The sequence below is a fragment of the Microcaecilia unicolor genome, chromosome 10, assembly GCF_901765095.1.
Source record: "Microcaecilia unicolor chromosome 10, aMicUni1.1, whole genome shotgun sequence".
NCBI classification, from domain to species: domain Eukaryota; kingdom Metazoa; phylum Chordata; class Amphibia; order Gymnophiona; family Siphonopidae; genus Microcaecilia; species Microcaecilia unicolor.
In genome coordinates this window covers 166,142,904-166,164,348 of record NC_044040.1, presented here as the reverse complement: position 1 = coordinate 166,164,348, position 21,445 = coordinate 166,142,904, and the positions used below count along the sequence as shown (strand labels likewise).

Here is a 21,445-nt window from a genome sequence, read left to right as displayed (position 1 = left end):
TCTCAATTCTTCATCAGTGCATCTTTAAGGATAGGGTGCAATGGTACTGTGATCCCCTTCCTTAGGAAGTGACTCAGTTCAGAACAGATAACATCTCTGCCCTGGGCTTCTCCTTTGTCTCTAAATTAAATGGAATGGCCAAAGCCATCTCCTTCACAAAACCAGTCAAAGAGAGACCTTCAGGTGGAAATTTACATCTCTCTTGAGGTGGGGAGGGATAAGAAGGAACCCCAATGAGACTCCTCCTCTGAAAAGTAATGAAGGTCTTCTTCCAAGTCCGATGAGTGGTCCCAGTCAGACTCCTCACTACTCAGACTGTATTGAGTCTGTGTCTGCCCCAGCTCAGCGGAACCAGGTCCACATCCTAAAGAGCACTGAGGTACAGTCCTACTCTTGAGTCTAGGGAAGCTTCCTCCCCTAACGTCAAGAGCAGTTTTGCATGGGTCAATGTTGTTGTCGACATCCTAGGAGGTGCAGGTGCCAAGGATCTCTCCACAGGCAAGGTAGGAGCCTCAGGAAGAATCTGGAGCTGATTTACAGTTGGCAAAAGCGCCCTCAATGCCTTAGCAGAGTGCAACCTATCTTGCCAGCTCCTCTCCGAGCATGGCTCGGTACAGCTCATTGAAGGGAAGCATCGGCATAGGTGGGGGAGCCAGGACAGAGGCGGCCTGAGGAGTCATCTGTGCCAAACCGGAAGCAGAAACCTGGCTGCTCGGAGACGTGCACTGGCACCTCTATTAAAGAGGGGGAGCACTCCTCCTGGTGCTTCTCTTGTACTGGTGATGCCAATGCCCCAGTGCTCCCAGTGTGTTAAAGTGGACCGATGCTCATGCTTCTTTGGCTTCCTCCGCCGCTCAGCATCGCAGTCCTTTAGTGTGGATGAAGACATTGTAGACACCCTTGGTGTTGGGTCCTATGCTGACTGGTCCCAGCGCCTGATGTTGAGAGAGGTGGAGACCTCCTTGAAGCTGGTGCACTCCCAGTAGTAGTCAAAGCCTGAGCAAATATTGAGGTTGATGCTTCCAGTGCCAATGTTGATGGATCGGCCTTCAAGGAGTGAAAAAGTCTCTACTGATGGACCTGCCGTGCTCTGTGTCCTCAACTGCATTTGCAAACAGAGAGAACAAGAGTTTGGCAGGCTAGTGGTCAGGGCCCAAGGCAACCATAGCACCAAGAGTGCGGGTCTATCAAGGAAATCACCCAATTACACTGGGCACACCTTTTGAAGCCAATGGAGGTCATCTTAGACATCAAAAAAAGAACTGTGACCAAATTAAACTTCTCAATAGTGAGCTGTAAAAAGGGGCAGTGTTGAGATTGGTGCTCCGGCCTAAGCAGGCGTAGCAACGTGCAAAAATGAAAGTAAACTTGAAAACCCAAAAATACTATAAAAAAAAAAAAAAAATTACAGAAAACAAAATAACAAAGATTATAGATAAAAGAATTACAAAAGGGTGAAAAAAATGCCCACAAGGGAAGGCACTTCAATATGAGAGAAAAACACACACTGTGATGAGAACCCAAAGACGTGTCCTCCCTGCTCCATGGAAAAACGAAGACTGGTCGAGCAGGAAAGCATCAGTGCATGCACGGTAGAACGCTGCTAGAAATTTCTACATTAATTTTGCTGGTCAGGTCAGTGTGCACACCGTAAAGACACATCACCCACATGTGAGAATACAACTGTCCTGCTTTTCTTCGGAGAAATATTCCTTCAAGTACTTATGTTAAGGGGTATGTAGACTCATGAAATCAAGATTTTTGGTTTCCTAATTATTGTTTGAATGTTTTTATAACACTGAAAGTATAAAATGACATATAGATCAGTAAAACTCCATTATGCATTTTGAAAAGTATTTTTTTAGACTGCAGAATGTGAATAAATGTAAGAAGTGTAAAACAAGTCAATGTACTTTAGAAACACTTTTCTACAGTTACCTTCTGATGACAGTGAATATTGTTTTAGATGTCAAACTATCTATAGTATGAGATTTCCAATGATCTATTAAAAAGTACAAAGCCCAGAGAAACAAGCTATAGGCACAAAATAGATAAAACAGCAACTGCAATGTCTACTATTACAGAAGACAACTAATCGCAATAATTCATAGGTCTCACCTGAAGCAGAAGACTCCGTCATCACCTTTAGTACCTCATTTTCCATTTCCCGGTTGTTGCAGAGCTCTTCCAAGGTCCCGTTAACTCCTTTCCTTTTTGCTAGTTCCTGTAGCTCCTTTTGATTTGGTACAACAAACCCAATGACATAACTTTGGTCACTGAAAAGTACAAAACTTTGTAAATACTATGCTTGTGATAAGGGACAGATTAAGACAGGAAAAAACTGAAGTTCTCCAGGTATAGCACAGAAAGATGACCTGCTCAATGCCATTATTGTGCATTAACAGCCACCCCCCACCCCCATCCCCAATGGTGCATTTTTTAATTAAGTCTGTAAAAAGCTACAGCAACCAACTTCTATTAAAAAGGACAAGGAATCTGGAATGCCAGGTAACTAACCAGAAAGGTTAACCAATGCATTTTAGCTATTAAAATGGCAAAGAAGAAAGGTTAACCAATGCAATTTAGTTATTAAAATGGCAAAGTAGAAAGAGTTTTACTTTTTATACATTTTGAATATTAAGACTAAACTGAAAAATCGGAAACGTTTAATTTCAAACATGCTGCTGTCACCCAAGACAGAAAACCCCAGGAGATCTTTCCAGCTTTCAGTGCAGACAGAGCCACAGATACTTCAGTTGCACTTTCATTGGATTCTGGAAAGATGACAGCTAGTTACTTTCATACCTGTTTGCATATGCACAGATGTTATCTATTAATGAAATATTCTTCAAAGCAGCCTCCACTTTGCCAAGTGACACGTACTCTCCTGCCTGCAGCTTTACGAGGTCCTTTTTACGATCTATTAAAAAGCAAAAGCAGTTAATTTCCAGAAATGAAATATTACTTGTTAAATATTAGTCACAAAATTTATAATCACTCTTGGTACTAAGTGCACCTATTATACATTTTTGCCTTTTATATCAGTTATCTAGATGGCTATTGGTGTTTTGTTTTGTTTTTTTGTTGCAATCTCTGGTGCCTGCGGGGAGACGTCTGCGGCTTGTGGCAGCACCAGCTTCTTGTTATTATGGGTGGGGTTGGATGAATTGCTGAAAATTCTATATTTCCATGAATCTGCTTCCCTCATTACTGCTCTGTTGCTATAGTTGATAGAGAGGCTCTGTCAAGTGCCAAAGACTGCCAAAAAATAAATAAATATTGCAAACAGAAAACCAAAAGCCCTACTAATTAAACTGTTAATAGATAACGCCAAACAACCAACAGCAATTGGGAATAGCTTTGCCATTACTGATGTTCTACTAGTTAGTGATATAACATGTAACTAGCTCTAAACAGTAGTTAAAATCTATGTCTATGATGGTGTGGTAAGGATGACATTAATATTTTGGTCAATAAAAATGGCTTAATAAAAATGTTAATATGTATGCTACAAACTCATCATAGCTGGTACCTTATAACATGCCTGCGTAAATGTGTCAAGAATTATTATGTCACAGGGCAAAAGCTAAAAACAAAAGAAAACATTCTGTTGAAGAACAAAATGCTTTATTTAATATGCATTGTTTAGGTGGAAGCAGTTATCACAAAACAGACTAGGACTCAAGTTACTAACTTGTATTGTTTATTAATGATCAAGGAATCCATATATTTTGGGTTCATGCTCTACTGTTGCATTTTTCATTTTTAATTCAGGTATTTCTTTCATGCTAGTGATGCGATGAAAATCAAGTAGAAGAAATTGACAGTTTTGTAACCAAAGCTTGTCTGCCCAAGCTCTGATCTGGAATCCCTGATGACAAGAATGCGCCAGCTCTGGTGTTACTGGTCTATCCTTTAAGTTTCTGGATGTTACTGCGAGAAGTGTGCACTTGTGTGGTCAGCAACACAGTATAAAAAGTACTAAGTAATACAGATAGATATCTCAGAACGGACTGCTTAATAGCTGCAGGAAGAAGGAGTCGCAAAGGAGAGGGGGCTGCCGGAGAAGTAAGAAGAGTTGCCAAGCAGAAAAAAGGGAGAAAGATACGGACCATGCCAGGGGAGGGGGCGGGCGGCAATAGCAGAAAGAGAAGAGCAAGAGAGGGAGGAGGAGAAGGGGGGCAATGGCGGGAGAAAGAGGTGAAGAGCAAGCAATGCAGAGGACAGGTGGCAGCAGCAGTGGCGGCAGGAAAAGCGAGAGAAGAGTCAGCTCTCAGTTTCTCCCTGCTCGTTCCTGTCCATCTGCACCAGTATGCTCCAGCCCGCCTGCTAGCTTGTCAGCCACTGACTCACCTGCCTACCTGCTAACTTGTCAGCCATTGACTTCGTTCCTGTCCATCTGCACCAGCTTGCTCCAGCCCGCCTGCAAGTTGCCTGCTTGCTAACTTGTCAGCCACTGACTTACCTGCTCTCCAGTTCATCAATCCCTTCAATCCCGAGCCTCCAACCCAGCTATCCGCTCTATCTGCTTCTCACCTCACTCACTACACATACACCTGTTACACCGCAATCACTACTTATGGCCCCTGTCCACATTCTCTTCCTTGCCCTGTCCCTTCCTAATCTTTTTCCCCTCCCCTTACCGATGTCTACCGCTGGTACTCATTGCCCACCCGTGTTCCCTCCCGTCCTGCTCGCTACGGCATTACCCTATTCACCCCCATCACTCACTACCCCAACATCTCTCCTGGCCCCCTCCTCCTTCCTCGCTCTTAACCTTCAACACCTCCTTCCTGCCATTAACCCATCACCATTCCTCCTCAGTGCACCCCGTCTTCGTCGCCCGACCTCCCCCACCCTCCTCCGCACTCTCTTGCTCCTACTCCTGCTATCCGCGGGAGACATTAATCCTAATCCAGGCCCGCCTCACCTGTCCTCCTCCTATCCATGCAAACGTTTCCGTGATGTCTCCAATATCGTTTCTATTCCCCTTCTCCCCCCCTCCTCCCTCCCCTTCTCATGTGCCTTGTGGAACGCCCACTCGGTCTGCAACAAACTGCCCTTCACCCACGATCTCTTCATCTCTCGTTCCCTTCAACTGCTCGCCCTAACTGAAACCTGGCTCTCCCCTGACGATTCTGCCTCAGTCGCGGCCCTTTGTCATGGAGGTTCTCTCTTCTCCCACGCTCCCCGCCCAGCTGGCCGCGGTGGAGGCGTCGGGCTACTACTCTCGCCCTCCTGTAGTTTCCAACCCCTCCTCCTACCGCAGTCCCACTACTGTTTCTCATCCTTTGAAGCTCACTCCATCCGGCTATTCTACCCATTGCCACTCAGAGTGGCAGTCATTTACCGCCCCCCTAATAAACCCCTCTCTTCCTTCCTCACCGACTTCGATGCCTGGCTTTCCGTTTTTCTTGAACCCTCATCTCCGTCCATCATTCTCGGAGACTTTAACATACACGTTGACGACCAATCCGACCCTCACGCTTCTCAGTTCCTCACTCTAACATCCTCCTTCAACCTCCGGCTATGCTCTACCACCCCTACTCACCGAGACAGCCATTGTCTTGACCCCGTTCTCTCCTCTTCCGGCTCTCCCTCCAATTTCCACGTTTCAGCTCTTCCTCTCTCCGATCACTACCTAATCACCTTCACACTTCTTCACCCCCCCCCCCCTCAGCCCCGTCCAACTTTAACCACTACCTCCAGGAATCTCCAGGCTATTGACCCTCCCACCCTATCCTCTATTATTTCTAATCTCTTCCCCTCCATCTTGTACTCCGAGTCTGTCGACAAGGCTGTCTCCACTTACAATGCCACTCTCTCCTCTGCTCTGGACACCCTCGCATCATCCATCTCCCGTCCCACAAAGCGTACTAATCCCCAGCCCTGGCTGTCCCCTTGCATCTGTTACCTTCGCTCCTGCGCCCGATTTGCTGAACACCTCTGGAGGAAATCTCACACCCATTCAGACTTCCTTCACTACAAATTCATGCTATCCTCCTTCCACTCCTCCCTATTCCTTGCCAAACAGGACTATTACACCCATTTGACCAATTCTCTCAGCTCCAACCCACGTCGTATCTTTTCCACCCTTAACTCCCTCCTCAAAGTGCCCCCCACTCCCACCCCGCTCTCTCCTCAATCACTGGCTGATTACTTCCGCGACAAGGTGCAAAAGATCAACCTTGAGTTCACTACCAAGCCATCTCCTCTTCACCCTTCAACCCTCTCCCTCAACCAACCAACCCAGGCCTTTTTCTCCTTCTTTCCTGTCATCACCAAGGAGGAAACCGCCCGCCTTCTTTCCTCCTCGAAATGCACCACCTGCTCTTCTGATCCCATCCCCAACTTACTTAACATCATCTCTCATACTGTCACCCCCTCCATCTGTCATATCCTCAACCTCTCTCTCTCCACTGCTACTGTCCCTGACACCTTCAAGCATGCCGTAGTCACACCTCTCCTCAAAAAACCATCACTGCCCCTCCAACTACCGCCCCATCTCCCTCCTACCCTTCCTCTCCAAAATACTTGAGTGTGCCGTTCACAGTCGCTGCCTTGATTTTCTCTCCTCTCATGCCATCCTCGATCCACTTCAATCCAGTTTTCGCCCTCTTCACTCAACAGAAACAGCACTCTCTAAAGTCTGTAATGACCTCTTCCTTGCCAAATCCAAAGGCCACTACTCCATCCTCATCCTCCTCGATCTATCCGCCGCTTTTGACACTGTTAATCATGACTTACTTCTTGCCACACTGTCCTCATTTGGATTCCAGGGCTCTGTCCTCTCCTGGTTCTCCTCCTATCTCTCCCACCGCACCTTCAAAGTTCACTCTCATGGATCTTCCTCCACCCCCATCCCCTTATCTATTGGTGTTCCCCAGGGATCTATCCTTGGACCCCTTCTCTTCTTAATCTACACCTCTTCCCTGGGCTCCCTGATCTCATCTCACGGTTTCCAGTATCTCTATGCTGATGACACCCAACTGTATCTCTCCACACTAGACATCACCGCAGAGACCCAGGCAAAGGTATCAGCCTGCTTATCCGACATTGCTGCCTGGATGTCCAACCGCCACCTGAAACTGAACATGTCCAAGACTGAGCTCATCGTCTTTCCACCAAAACCCACTTCTCCTCTTCCTCCACTTTCTATCTCTGTTGATAACACCCTCATCCTCCCCGTCTCATCTGCCCGCAACCTCGGAGTCATCTTCGACTCCTCCCTCTCCTTCTCTGCGCATATCCAGCAGATAGCCAAGACCTGTCGCTTCTTCCTCTTTAACATCAGCAAAATTCGCCCTTTCCTCTCTGAACACACCACCCGAACTTTCGTCCACGCTCTCATTACCTCTCGCTTGGACTACTGCAACTTACTCCTCACCGGCCTCCCACTTAGCCATCTATCCCCCCCCCCCCTTCAATCTGTTCAGAACGCTGCTGCAAGTCTCATATTTCGCCAGAACCGATATACTCATATCACCCCTCTCCTCAGGTCACTTCACTGGCTTCCAATCAGATACCGCATTCAATTCAAGCTTCTCCTTCTTACCTACAAATGCACTCAGTCTGCTGCCCCTCACTACCTTTCTACCCTCATCTCCCCTTACGTTCCCGCCCGTAACCTCCGTTCACAGGACAAATCCCTCCTCTCATTACCCTTCTCCACCACCGCCAACTCCAGGCTCCGCTCATTCTGCCTCGCCTCACCCTATGCTTGGAACAACCTTCCTGAGCCATTACGCCAAGCCCCCTCCCTGCCCATCTTCAAGTCTTTGCTTAAAACCCACCTCTTCAATGCTGCATTCGGCACCTAACCCTTACCATTCAGTGAATCCAGACTGCCCCTATTTTGACTGCCCCTATCGGTCCAACCGTTCACGTGTCTATTAGATTGTAAGCTCTTTGAGCAGGGACTGTGAAATTGTACAGCGCTGCATAACCCTAGTAGCGCTTTAGAAATGTTAAGTAGTAGTAGTAGTAGTAGTAGAGATGCAGAGGAGGGGGCAGGGGCCATGGCAGGAGAAAGAGAAGAGCCAGAGATGCAGGGTAAGGGGGTGCACCATAGAAGTAAGAAGAGGTGCCAGGAGAAAAAAAAAAGAAGAGAAAAAAGAAAGAAAGGCGGGGACGAACAGATGATAGAAAAAGGGGATGGAAGAATCAAAGAAGGAAGATGATACCCATAGAAGAGAGGGGATAAAAAAGAAGGAAAAAAATGGTAATCATGGATGAAGAGAGGAGACAGTGCCAGGGGAGGGGAGGGAAGGCAGGGGAGGAGAGGGAGATGGGAGGAGAGGGCATCAAAGCTATTGGTTGAATGTAAGATCAATTGGAAATAGAAAAGAAAGAAAAAAGTGAACTATGGGGCTCATTTTCAAAGCACTTAGACTTACAAAGTTCTATAGGTTATATGTAACTTTGCAAGTAAGTGCTTTGAAAATACGCCTCCTCATGTACATGCTACAGTTATTTCAACTCTTTTACATTCAGATCACGCGATCAACCATGTGATTAAGAATTTTAATTGTAGTTAATTGTGAGATTGAAACTTCGATGGACAGCCATATTTGTAAGAAATCTGCTCTACAATGGCCAATTACAAAAGTCAAGTCATGAATAAATCTTAATAGCTTCTCCAGAATAATCCAACTACATTAGAAGAGCTGAAATCTTGACACCTCCCAGAAGACTCACCAATAATTTTTAGACATCCATCAGGATGAAACTCTCCAATATCACCCGTGAAAAACCATCGTTGTCCATTCTCATCAACAAGGAAATCCTCTTCTGTTTTTGCTTTATTTTTGTAGTAACCCATTGTCACATTTGATCCTCCAATGACAATCTCACCTCTGGGATTTGGTTTATCAGTGCAGTGATATCCACCTAAAAAATTTACAACATATACCAAAAATAAAAAATGGATCTTTAAAATAATCTCCCCCCCCCCCCCAAAACAAATTAATATAGTGAAAGACCATCCTTGCAGAATAGCTTTTGATCAGAATCTAAAAAGTCCGACTGTAATAATTTGTACAGGTTTCAGTGAAATCACCTTATGATTCCAAAATCTTAATGTAACAGTCCATCATTACTTGGCTGTACTGAAAAAGTAAACTCTGCACTGTACTGGGGCTTCAAGGGAGAGTACACTCCTAACACAGGACTATAGATTACACAGAATTTTCAAGTTTTGGGGGTCCTTAATGTAGTTATTCATATTTAAAACAGCAAAGCCCTTTCTGGTTACAAGTCATATCACATTCTAGTTCTTCTGTCTCAATTATTGTCTCAAAAAGGTGAGGTCATAACCTAAGAATTAAATGTTTTTTGTTAGACACACTTTAAACAGCAGAGCAAAACCTTTTGCTGTGGTGCAATACCAAAAATGTGTTCCTAGCTCTATTTTGAATCCTAGCCCATGGTTTCATATAAGAACCCAGTTCAACGGTCACTAGCTACGAAGAACCTTGCAGAAGATCAGATTATATATCTGACCAGAGCAACTTCGGTCAAGCCCAGAATCCAATTATTGGATACTCAGTTCAAAGTTCTACCCAATATTTACTATTCCTGTTTATTTCTTCCATAGACACAAAATGGGAGACAATTCTATTACCTTTTTTTTTTGCACAAGTACAGATGAAACCCTTGTGTCTTGGTTAATTTCTATTTTCTGCACATACTACTGATGCACAAAATTTGGCTTCAAAGTCCATTGCACAGTGGTTACATCTATGAAGTACTTTTCTATCTCACTGAATAATAGCTATAATAGATATTGTATATCTTTATATTTACTAGAGAGATTCTCTTCACAACAAATTCTGACTATAAGAAAAATTGAGGGGCAACAGTTAAGTTAAATTTTTGAATATTTGCTATACTAGTTCCTGCAACAAGTTTCTTGGCACTGCACTTTGAGAAAGGGAATGTTATGTTCCTTTAACTCAGGGGTGCCAAGTTCATTCCCTGAGATCTGCAAACAGGCAGAGTTTTCAGTTCTCGTTAATGAATATGCATGAGATTGTATGGAAATCTCTCATATGCACATTTGTGAGGGATATCTTGAAAACAACCTCTTTACAACCTTCAAGGATTGCACTTGGGCACTGTTACTATACCTGTACAATACATAGTAACATAGTAGATGACGGCAGAAAAAGACCTGCATGGTCCATCCAGTCTGCCCTATTATCAGTCATCTTCTCTATGCTACTGGTCCAACACCGAGACCAGTGACTGTAATATACCCAATAAAACGTACACTATGATCTCCAAATCAGCTGAGGATGCTAAATAGGTAGCCTTTACAACCACTGGAAGAAGAGGACCCCAGTCACTGCACAATATTGACATCTTGTGGTTGGCCAGATTTATGATCTATTACTGGAGTATACCTGAAACAACCCTGGTGTTATGCCATGGCTGAGGACTATTGATGAGATGACTGGGGACCAGGCGCATTGGGAAGGAAAATCCTGAGTAACATAGTAGATGACAGCAGAAAAAGACCTGCATGGTCCATCCAGTCTGCCCAACAAGATAAACTCACATGTGCCATTTTTTGTGTATACCTTACCTTGATTTGTACCTGTCTTTTTCAGGGCACAGACTGTATAAGTCTGCCCAGCACTATCCCCGCCCCGCCTCCCACCACCGGCTCTGGCACAGACCGTATAAGTCTGCCCCAGCACTATCCCCGCCTCCCACCATCAGCCCCACCTCCCACCACCGGCTCTGGCACAGACCGTATAAGTCTGCCCAGCACGATCCCCACCTCCCAACCACCAGCCCTGCCTGGATGCACCCTTCTCCTCCACTGCTAACTCCAGACTCCGTTCCTTTTTTCTTGCTGCACCAAATGCCTATAATAGACTTCCTGAGCCGGTACATCAAGCTCCATATCTGACTGTCTTCAAATCTAAGCTAAAAGCCCACCTTTTTGATGCTGCTTTTAACTCCTAACCCTAGTTCACTTGTTCAGAATCCTTATTTTATCATCCTCACTTTAATATTCCCTTATCTCTTGTTTGTCCTGTTTGTCTATCCTAATTAGATTGTAAGCTCTGTCGAGCAGGGACTGTCTCTTCATGTTCAAATGTACAGCGCTGCGTACGTCTAGTAGCGCTATAGAAATGATTAGTAGTAGTAATTGTGTAGGAGTAATTGTGAATGAAAGATTATGGAACCAGATCCCAGTTCTTATGCTGAGTAGGAACCCATAAAGATGGGAAATTCCCAGCCTCCAAACCTGCCTAAAATTAAGAAAAAAAAAATATTAACTCTAAACTTTAGTTTAAATGCTATCCTATACAGTAGTAGCTCCCAATTTATGTTATGGCACATTTGATACTTAGTTCATCTTGCCATGGTACACCACCATCTTCCTTCTCCTCTCAAAAACCCCACCATAAGTACAATTTTCCCCCCTCCCAGGCTCGCTGACCATCAGTATCACCTTCATTTTCCTCTTGCTACCCTGAAATGAATATCTTCTTTTCCGCCCTCTATACAGCCTATAACCAAAAAGGAATCCAGCAAGCAGCAGTAGCACCTTTTACCTGCTGCCGTCTCCTCCTCCTTTTCAGCTTCCTTCAGAATCTGGAACCATGTGGAACCTGTAGTTTCACAAGAGCCAGCTGCCACGTGCAGTTTCAGCATAAGGTGACAAGTCTGCAGAGGTGGCAGCAGCAGGTAAGGAGTGGTGTTTATCAAACTCTCTCCCTCCTTCCACAGTGGGATAGAGTAGAGCAGAAGTTCTCAGCCCACTCCTTGGGATATACCTAGCCAGTCAGGTTTTCAGGATACCTACAATGAATATGCATATATCTAGACCTTTTTAAAAAAAAAATTTTGTGGTATCTAAAAACTTTGATTGTGAACCCACTAGGGACAGAGAAAATTATTATTATTATTATTACTATTAGCATTTGTATAGCGCAACCAGACGCACACAGCGCTGAACACCTGACACAGAGACAGTCCCTGCTCAAAAGAGCTTACAATCTAAACAACACAGACAGACAAGACAGTTACGGATGAGGGAAGTACTGGGTGAAAAGGAAGGAAGGAACAAGGGAGGGCAAATGAGGGCTAGGAGCCAAAAGCAGCAGTGAAAAGGTGGGTTTTCAGCATGGATTTGAAAACAGGTAGAGATGGGCTAGACGTATAGGTTTAGGAAGTCGATTCAAGGCATAAGGTGCTGCGAGAGAAAAGGAACGAAGTCTGGAGTTAGCAGTAGGGGGACGACAAGAGAGATTTGTCCAGTGAGTGGAGTTCACGGGAAGGAATGTAGGGAGAGCTGAGAGCTGAGAGGTAATGGGGGGCTGCAGAGTGGATGCACTTAAAGGTCAGTAAGAGAAGTTTAAACTGTATGCGGAAGCGGATAGGGAGCCAGTGAAGTGACTTGAGGGTGGGCTAGTGTGGGTATAACGATTCTGGCGGAAAATAAGTCGTGCCGCAGAATTCTGGACAGATTGGAGAGGAGAGAGATGGCTGAGCGGAAGACCAGTGAGAAGTAAATTGTAATAGTCCAAACGAGAGGTGACAAGGGTGTGAATAAGGGTTTTAGTAGCGTAATCAGAAAGGAAGGGGCGGATTTTGCTAATGTTGTAGGTAAAGAAACGACAGGTTTTGGCGATCTGTTGAATATGTGTAGAGGAGGAGAGAGAGGAATTAAAGATGACTCCAAGGTTACGAGCCGAGGAGACAGGGAGGATGTGAGAGCCATTAAAAGAGATAGAGAAAGGGGGAAGAGGGGAGGTGGGTTTAGGGGGAAAAATGAGAAGTTCAGTTTTGGTCATGTTAAGCTTCAGATGGCATTGAGACATCCAAGCAGCAATGTCGGACAAGCAGGCTGAAATTTTGTCCTGGATTGAGGTTGATATTTCAGGGGTGGAGATGTAGATCTGAGAGTCATCTGCGTAAAGATGATATTGAAAGCCATGGGATGAGATCAGGGTACCAAGGGAAGAGGTATAGATGGAAAAAACGAGGGGTCCAAGAACAGAATCCTGAGGCACACCAACTGAAAGCGGGATGGAAGTTGAAAAGGATCCACCAGAGTGAACACTGAAAGAACGAAGAGAGAGGTAAGAGAAGAACCAGGAAAGAACAGGGCCCTGGAATCCAAGTGAGGACAGCGTATCCAGGAGTAAAGTGTGGTCTACAGTGTCAAAGGCAGCAGATAGGTCAAGAAGGATAAGGATAGAATAGAGACATCTGGATTTAGCCAGTAGCAGGTCATTAGAGACTTTGGTAAGTGAAGTTTCAGTAGAGTGAAGAGGGCGAAAACCAGATTGAAGAGGGTCGAGAATAGGTTGAGAAGAAAGAAAGTGAAGACAGCGGCGGTGAATGACACATTCAAGTAATTTGGAAAGGAAAGGGAGAAGGGAGATGGGGCGATAACTGGAGGGACAGGTAGGGTCAAGTGAGGGTTTTTTTAAGGAGTGGAGTAACAACAGCATGTTTGAAGGCCGTAGGAGCTGTTGCAGTGGAGAGTGAAAGATTAAGGATGTGACAGATGACTGGGATGATAGTGGGAGAGATAGTGTTAAGTAGATAAGTGGTGATGGGGTCAGAGGAACAGGTAGTGCATTTGGAGGAGGAAAGAAGAAGGGCAGTTTCTTCAGTAGAAACTTCTGAGGAGGAAAAAGAAGGAGAAGAAGGAGAGTAGAGGGTGAGGACTAAGGGAGAGAAAGGTGGGGAAGGTTTGGATGAAAATTCAAGGTTAATCTTACGGATTTTATTGTGGAAGTGCTCAACTAGGGTCTGAGAAGAAAGAGATGGGGGAATTGGGGGCGGAGGCACCTTGAGAAGAGAGTTCAGTGTGGCGAAGAGAAGTCGAGGGTTGGGGCCAAGGGAATTTGTCAATTGGGTGAAGTAATCCTGTTTGGCAAGAGAAAGGGCAGACTGGAAGGAGCTAAGCATGAAATTGAAATGAATGAAGTCGGCAAGGGTGCAGGATTTAAGCCAAGAACGTTCAGCAGAGCGGGCACAGGAACAAAAATACCTGCATATAACAAACGTAAGCTGCAGTATATCAAATCCATGACCCATAACTTCACAAAAATGGCTAACTTGAAACTCGCAGCTAAAATTTCCTTTTTCACCAAGCTAATAATCTCTTGTAGGCTTAAATTTAGCTAGATTTAGATTTTTAAAAAAATTCTTCACCCTTCTCAATTAGATTTTAGAAGTTTACATAGTACCGAGGCCTTATTAATTGCCTTAGTGTTTGATATTAGAAGAGCTTTGAGCCATGGCAACCAGATAGTGTTACTGCAGTTTGATATTTCAGCTGCATTTGACACAGTTCATCACTTTCTACTATTAGACAAGTTGAATGAAATAGGTATTTCAGGTACTATTTTTGGCTGGTTTAGGAATTTTTTGATCAATAGAATTTATCATCTGCAGGGAGAACTAGGGCCTATTTTATAAAGATTTTGTGTCTATGGAAAAAATAAACAGGAATAGTAAATAGGGCCCCTAGCCTATTGTTGGGTAGAACTTTGAACTGGGTATCAAGCATTTGAATTCAGGGCTTGACAAGGTTGCTCTGTTCAGATCTGATCTTCTGCAGAGCTTTTCATTGCTAGCGACTGTTGAAAATGTTTCTGAATCAGGTTATTTTACAAAAAGTAAAGATACATATCTATAGCAGGTATTCTCCGAGGACAGCAGGCTGATTGTTCTCACGATTGGGTCGTCGTCCGAGACGGCCCAGGAGACTGGCAAAATTTTGTACAGCAAAAACAAAGAACTCTCCAGAACGCTCCACCGCGCGGGTCGAACACACTGCGCATGCGCGAATGGCTTCCTGCCCGCGACACAAGCGTGCCCTACTCAGTTTTTAAAAAAGCAAATTAGAGAACTGGAACAACTCCAAAGGGGAGGAGGGTGGGTTTGTGAGAACAATCAGCCTGCTGTCCTCACGATTGGGGTATCCCTAGCACCCAGGCTCACTCAAAACAATAAACATTGGTCAATTGGGCCTCGCAACGGTGAGGACATAATAAAGACTGACCTGAAAAGAAACACAACTAAGTGAGAGTGCAGCCTGGAACAGAACAAAAATGGCCTAGGAGGGTAGAGTTGGATTCAAACCCTGAACAGATTCTGCAGCACCGACTGCCCAAACCGACTGTCGCGTCGGGTATCCTGCTGAAGGCAGTAGTGAGATGTGAATATGTGGACTGATGACCACGTTGCAGCCTTGCAAATCTCTTCAATGGAGGCTGCCTAAGTGAGCCACCGACGAAGCCATGGCTCTAACATTATGAGCCGTGACATGGCCCTCCAGAGTCAGCCCAGCTTGGGCATAAGCCTTTTGATTTTCCTGTTAAACCGACCTGAACTTTACAAGAAAATCAAAAGGCTATTTGTCCACTGGCGGAATTACCTTAGATCGACTCCATTGCAGCTTCATCCACCCAGGCAAATTTGAAACACAGAGTGGACCCACACCATTCAACTGATCTTGTAAGATAGAACTATCTAAACTACTAGAACAACAAATAAAGCCTATTTCAGCACAACTTAGAACAAGACTAGTTCAATTGTCCCAAGTATTCAACTACTATGTTTTCCTCAACCCTCCTAATTATCTTCTCATCTATCTTAATCCACACCACGCTCACCGCCACCGAACCAGAGTTTGGCACCATTCCTATTATCACAAACAGCAGAAGATCATTGACTCGCCGCCCAACTCACAGTGCCATTCACTTGGAGCAAACGCACATTCATAATTTGCCTGAACCCTTTCCTGCAAGATCTAGATAACTTATAAATATCTTGTGCGACACGAAGAAGGCCGATCACTTCCATCAATTTCAAGTCAGTTAGTGAACAAGCCTGAACTTATATCGGATTGGATCTTATCTGAGGACCTTGATCTCCTCTTTATTTCAGAAACATGGATCCAGGTGCCGATTGTCTTAGACCTCTGCCCGCCGGGATATAAGTTGGTACACTGGGACAGACAAGGAAAGAAACTTGCACAGATCACATATCCCCTTTCCTTGAAATTGCTGCAATCAAAAATCCATCATTCTACTCTTCGTGACCAATTAGCTTGCGTCTTGTTTTACAGGCCACCTAATAACTGGAATTATAGCCAGACAGAGCTTATGGATTTCATCTCAAACTCATGCATTGCTCATTCTAATATCATAATTCTGGGTGATCTTAATTTCCATCTGGATAACCCATGATCGTTGGATGCAAACCATTTCCTGGATTTCCTCTGTCTTTGGGACCTAAATTGTCCCAGCATTTGTCCATCACACTCAAAAGGTCACTCGCTAGATCTCATCTCCTACAAATTCCTCACCGATGCGAATTTCCAGCTAGATGACATCAGGTGGATTGCAACACCTTGGTCCGATCATCTCAAACTACAATTCACCTTGCACTGGTTAATATCGGGATTATCTCAGCCAAGCGAACCCACCACATATTTCTCAAGAGGAATAATCGATCCGCAGTTATTTTGGAAGTCATTATACAGTAATAACTGGATAGTACAATTGGCCACAATTCACTATCTGCCTGGGAGAAAAGATGCATGTCCTAGATGATATAGCACCCTTGCAATGTAAAACCTCATATAACTGTAACTCCACATCTTGGTTTACTAAGGAGCCAAAAATACTAAAGACACAAACTAGAAAACTTGAAAGAGCATGGCGTAAATTGAGATCCGAAAGTACACTAAACATGTGGAAATCAAGTCGTCAGAAATACTACTATGCTATCAAAACAAGCAAAGCGTCTATACTTTTCAACTAAACTTGCGTATGCTGGCAATGACGCAAAAAAACTTCATCAACTCCTAAATACCTTCCTTGATACAAGCAAGACAGCAAGACAGTTTGTCCCTCTGCTGACAAACTTGCTACATATTTCAATGAGAAAATCCAATTGTTATTACAACCACTATTCAGTAGCACTACTGTCGTCGAGGACTTTCTCATAACACTGGACTCATCTCCAGACCAATGCCCAGCCTACCGTAGCTGGACCACCTTTAGCAGTTTAACATCTGATAATGTGGCAAGAGCGCTATCCAAGTTCTCTAAGAAACATTGTGGTCATGACATATGCCCTAGTCATCTGTTAAAATCAGCTCCAGAATGCTTCATCGTTGATTTTACCACCTACTTAAACTTCATGCTCAAAAAGGGTCTTTTTCCTTATGAGCACAGAAGCATTCTTCTCACACCAATTCCCAAGAACCCAAAAATAAAAGCGGATGTCATTTCTAATTATCTACCAGTAGCATCTATCCCATTATTCATTAAAACAATGGAAAGTATGGTCCATAAGTAACTGACTACTTGAATAATTTCGATATTCTACATTACTCTCAATCAGGGTTCCGTCCACAGTACCGAAACAGTACTGGTTACCCTCCTGTCTAATTTTAAAAGAGAAATATCCACTGGGAAAAAAATATTATTACTCCAATTTGACATGTCCAGCGCGTTCGACATGGTGGATCATGAGATTTTACTCTACCTACTAGACACTTTCGGCGTAAGAGGAGACGTGCTAAACTGGATAAAGGGTTTCCTATCCTCACGTACATACCAAGTCAAGGCTAATTCCATCATTTCTGCACCTTGGAAAACCTATTGTGGGGTACCTCAGGGCTCACCCCTTTCTCCAACCCTTTTCAATATTATGCTGACTCCACAAGCAAAAGCATTATCTAAGCTCGGCCTTAACCCATTCATTTATGCGGACGATGTGACCATCTACATCCCTTTCAAGTCAACAATAGCCAAAATCTCCGATAAAATAGACGCCAGTTTTTCCATCATGGATTCCTGGGCAAAGGCGTTTCTGTTTAAACTTAGCCAAGACAAAACACAATGTCTAATCTTTTCGTCCCAGCACAATAAAGTAGTCCAAAGTCCACTCATCATTAAGGACTTCAAACTTTCGATCTCAAATAGCCTGAGAATACTGGGAGTAGAGTTGGATAACCACATACAACTGGACACTCAAGTGAAAATCATCACAAAAATAATGTTCCATGTAATGTGGAGGCTGAAGCGTATCAGGCATTTTATTACAAGAGAGCTATTCCGTACCCTCGTTCATTGGCTGGTCCTTTCACATATAGACTACTGTAGCGGGATATATGCTGGTTGTCGGGACTACATTCTGCAAAGGCTTCAGACAGCTCAAAACACGGCAGCAAGGCTAATAATAGGCAAATCGCGTTTTGAACATGCTCAGCCGCTACGTTTTAAACTACACTGGCTCCCTGTAAAAGATCGTATTACATTTAAAATCTGCTCACTAACACACAAGATAATATATGGTGAAGCCCCTGAATATATGCTTAATCTAATTGATCTATCATCTAGAAATGCGCTAATAACTGCAAGATCCTACCTCAATCTGCATTATTCCAGCTGCAAGAAGGTTAAATACAAGACCCTTTTTGCTTCATCCTTCCCCTACATTAGTCCAAAATTCTGGAATGTTCTGCCAAAACAACTAAAAGAGCTAGTCGACCACCAACTGTTCAAGAAGACCTTAAAAACATTCTTCTTCGACAAGGCTTATTCCACTGGCAACTCCTATGTTTAACCTCTCTCTCGTTGACTGTACATGGTTATTTGCTGGTTGCTTTGCCCCTAACATTCATCCCGTGTTATCCCATGTTCCATCCTCTCCTGTCACAATCCGTAACTGTGCCTTCTCTGTATTGTAGCCTCATGAATTAATGTAAACCACATTGCGCCTGCTCTTGTGGGAAAATGTGGGGTAAAAATGCACAAAAATAAATAAATAAATAAGTGAAGGAAATGCAATCTGCTAGCCAATTAGAGATTGTGCGTTTTCCGATGGCGACTCCCCTCCTGTTAGGGTCAAAAGAAACAAACAACTGGGCAGACTGTCTATAGGGCTTTGTCCGCTCCACATAAAAGGCCAATGCTCTCTTACAGTCCAAGGTGTGCAACTTGTCCTCACCAGGGCGGGTGTGTGGACGGGGAAAAAATGTTGGCAAGACAATTGACTGGTTCAGATGGAACTCAAGACACCACCTTCAGCAAGAACTTAGGATGCGTGCGGAGGACCGGGGCGTAGCTACGGGTGGGCCTGGGTGGGCCCAGGCCCACCCAATCACAGCTCAGGCCCGCCCAATTTGTCCTGCTCCTCCAATCCGGTGCTGTCTTCTAGGTGCCGGTTAGGCTGCAGTGAGAGTGCTGCACAGCCTTTCAGTTCTGCCCTGTCGTAGGCGGCGTAGCCAGGTGGGGCGCAGGGGGAGCGGTCACTCCCCTAAATGGATTTTTAAACAAAACGGCATCTATGCAATTTTGAATCGGCGGGGCCAGCACTTTTTTTTTTTAAATTTGCAGTTTCTCCTCTCCCTTCCCTTCCCACCCTACGGTTCCACAAAACGCTTCCCTCTCCGAGTCTCCAAGCCCAACACCACTCTCGCTGCAGCAGCAACAACAAACTGCTTGATTGGGCCCGGCAATGGATCCTTCTGCCTTCGTCATGAGTCCCGCCCTCGTGCAAACAGGAAGTGCCCGAGCTGGAGGAGCGTGTCGAGACGTGGTAGAGGGAAGGAACAGAACGAAGCAGGTTTGACGATCCCCGGGGGGGGGGGGGGGGGGGGGGGACGACGACACAGAAAGCGGCGCTGGACTCGGGGAGGGGAATGGAAGGAGAGAGAGAGGGGAACAGCGGTGCTAGACTCGGGGAGGGTGGGCGATGGAAGGAGAGAGGGGAAACAGTGGTGCTGGTCTCGGGGAGGGGGAGAGAGGGGAATCAGAAAACATTGCTGGACTCAGGGAGGGGAGTTGAAGGCAACAAACTAAAGGAGGAGACGCTACTACCCACTTACAAGAGGAGAAGAAATGGAAAGCACAACCTGGGAAAGAATTTGTAAGGCTGACTTATGGAACAAGGGGGAAAAAAAAAAAGACTGGGACCAGCCAAATTCCCAGACAACAAAGGTAGAAAAAAAATATTTGTATTTAATACTTTGCAGGGACTGAGATACTGCTTTGTAAAATGTACATTTTTTCCTATTTTTATTTTGCAAAAATGTACATTAAAAAAATGTTTTATTTTGCATTTCTTTCTCTTTTTTTTACCAGTATTTATTGCACTGTTTATAGAGTCTGGCTTCCTTGGGCAGATTGGGGGAGGGTCTCTATTTCAATTTTTGTTGTTTTGTTGGCTCCGTATTCTGTATTAGATTGGTAGCAAGGAATGTTGTCACAATTTGTGTTTCTGCCAGGTGCTTGTGACCTGGGTTGGCCACTGTTGGAAAAGGAATACTGGGCTAGATGGACTGTTGGTCTGACCCAGTATAGCTACTCTTACGTTATATAGATGAGGGTCTGTCCATGTTCTGCATCTGTGACTGAGGTGAAGGATTCTGCTAGCATGTAGTGTCTGTGTAGGAATGTGTAACAGTGCAGCTTGTTCCAGTTTCCCAACAGTTTCCCAATATTGGTGCTCCAGAGCCTAGTGTAATATATATAGCACTGTTTTTTCATAGGTGGGTTCAGTCTGTTATGGTGTGGTAAGTTTGGTGTTCTAGGGCAGTTCTGGAGTACCCCCTTGCCAGTCAGGTTTTCAGGATATCCACAATAAATATGCGTGACATTGATTTGTATATTCTGCCTCCATTAAATGCAAATCTTTTTCATGCAGATTCATTGCGGATAACCTGAAAACCTGAACGGCAAGGGGGTACTCCAGGACCACCTAGGGAAACACTTCTCTAGGTCCTACTGTAATATTTATATCACCGTCTTTTCATAAGTGGGTTAGGGCTGTTATGATGTGTTAAGTTTTCAGTATAGGTTTTGGGTGTCTTTTTGCAGAGGTTTGTGTTATTTCACAAAGGGGCCTGTTTACTAAGGTGCTGTGTTTTTAGAGCACCTACACTTAGTGCGCTCGCTATAGGGATATTGTAGGCACATACATGGTTAACGCGCATTAAAAATAATAATGCTGTTTAGTAAACAGGGCCCAAAGTGTCTAGCCCTATTTGAGGCTCTGGGGCAAGGGCCACCAAAATAAAAATGTTCAAGACTAGTGTTCTTCACATTCTGTAGAGTCACCACACAAACAAAAGCCCATCTTGATTTAAACAAGGTGTCTAGCAGTGGAAGGACTGGGTGTGCTATTCCTGAGGTGATGGTCACGATTTGAATATTTTTATTTGAAGTTAAGAAGACAGGTTGCCTGCTCTGGCCAGTCCAGGGACCTCTTCTGCGTCCTGCCTACTGATGTAACTTACTGTTTCCTTGTAGGCAGGACACAACAGAGACATCCTGTATTAATCAGTGCCTGCTACAGCCCCTGAGCAACAACACAGACACTACTGTCTAGCTGACACCAACTGGCGCCTATTTTATAAAAGTCTGCTCCCCCTGCGATGAAAACCTGGTTACACCTC

At 44.5% G+C, this 21,445-nt stretch overlaps 1 protein-coding gene across 1 annotated transcript in view; it reads right to left on the bottom strand.

Moving 5' to 3' along the window:
- ACSL3 (acyl-CoA synthetase long chain family member 3) overlaps positions 1-21,445 on the bottom strand; it is a 276,216-nt gene that overhangs the window by 2,651 nt on the left and 252,120 nt on the right. The window contains exons 12-14 of the mRNA XM_030216043.1: positions 8,698-8,889; positions 2,806-2,920; positions 2,119-2,276 (exon numbers count right to left, since the gene is read on the bottom strand). Coding sequence (XP_030071903.1) covers positions 2,119-2,276; positions 2,806-2,920; positions 8,698-8,889 — 465 coding nt within the window. The remainder of the gene's footprint in view (positions 1-2,118; positions 2,277-2,805; positions 2,921-8,697; positions 8,890-21,445) is intronic.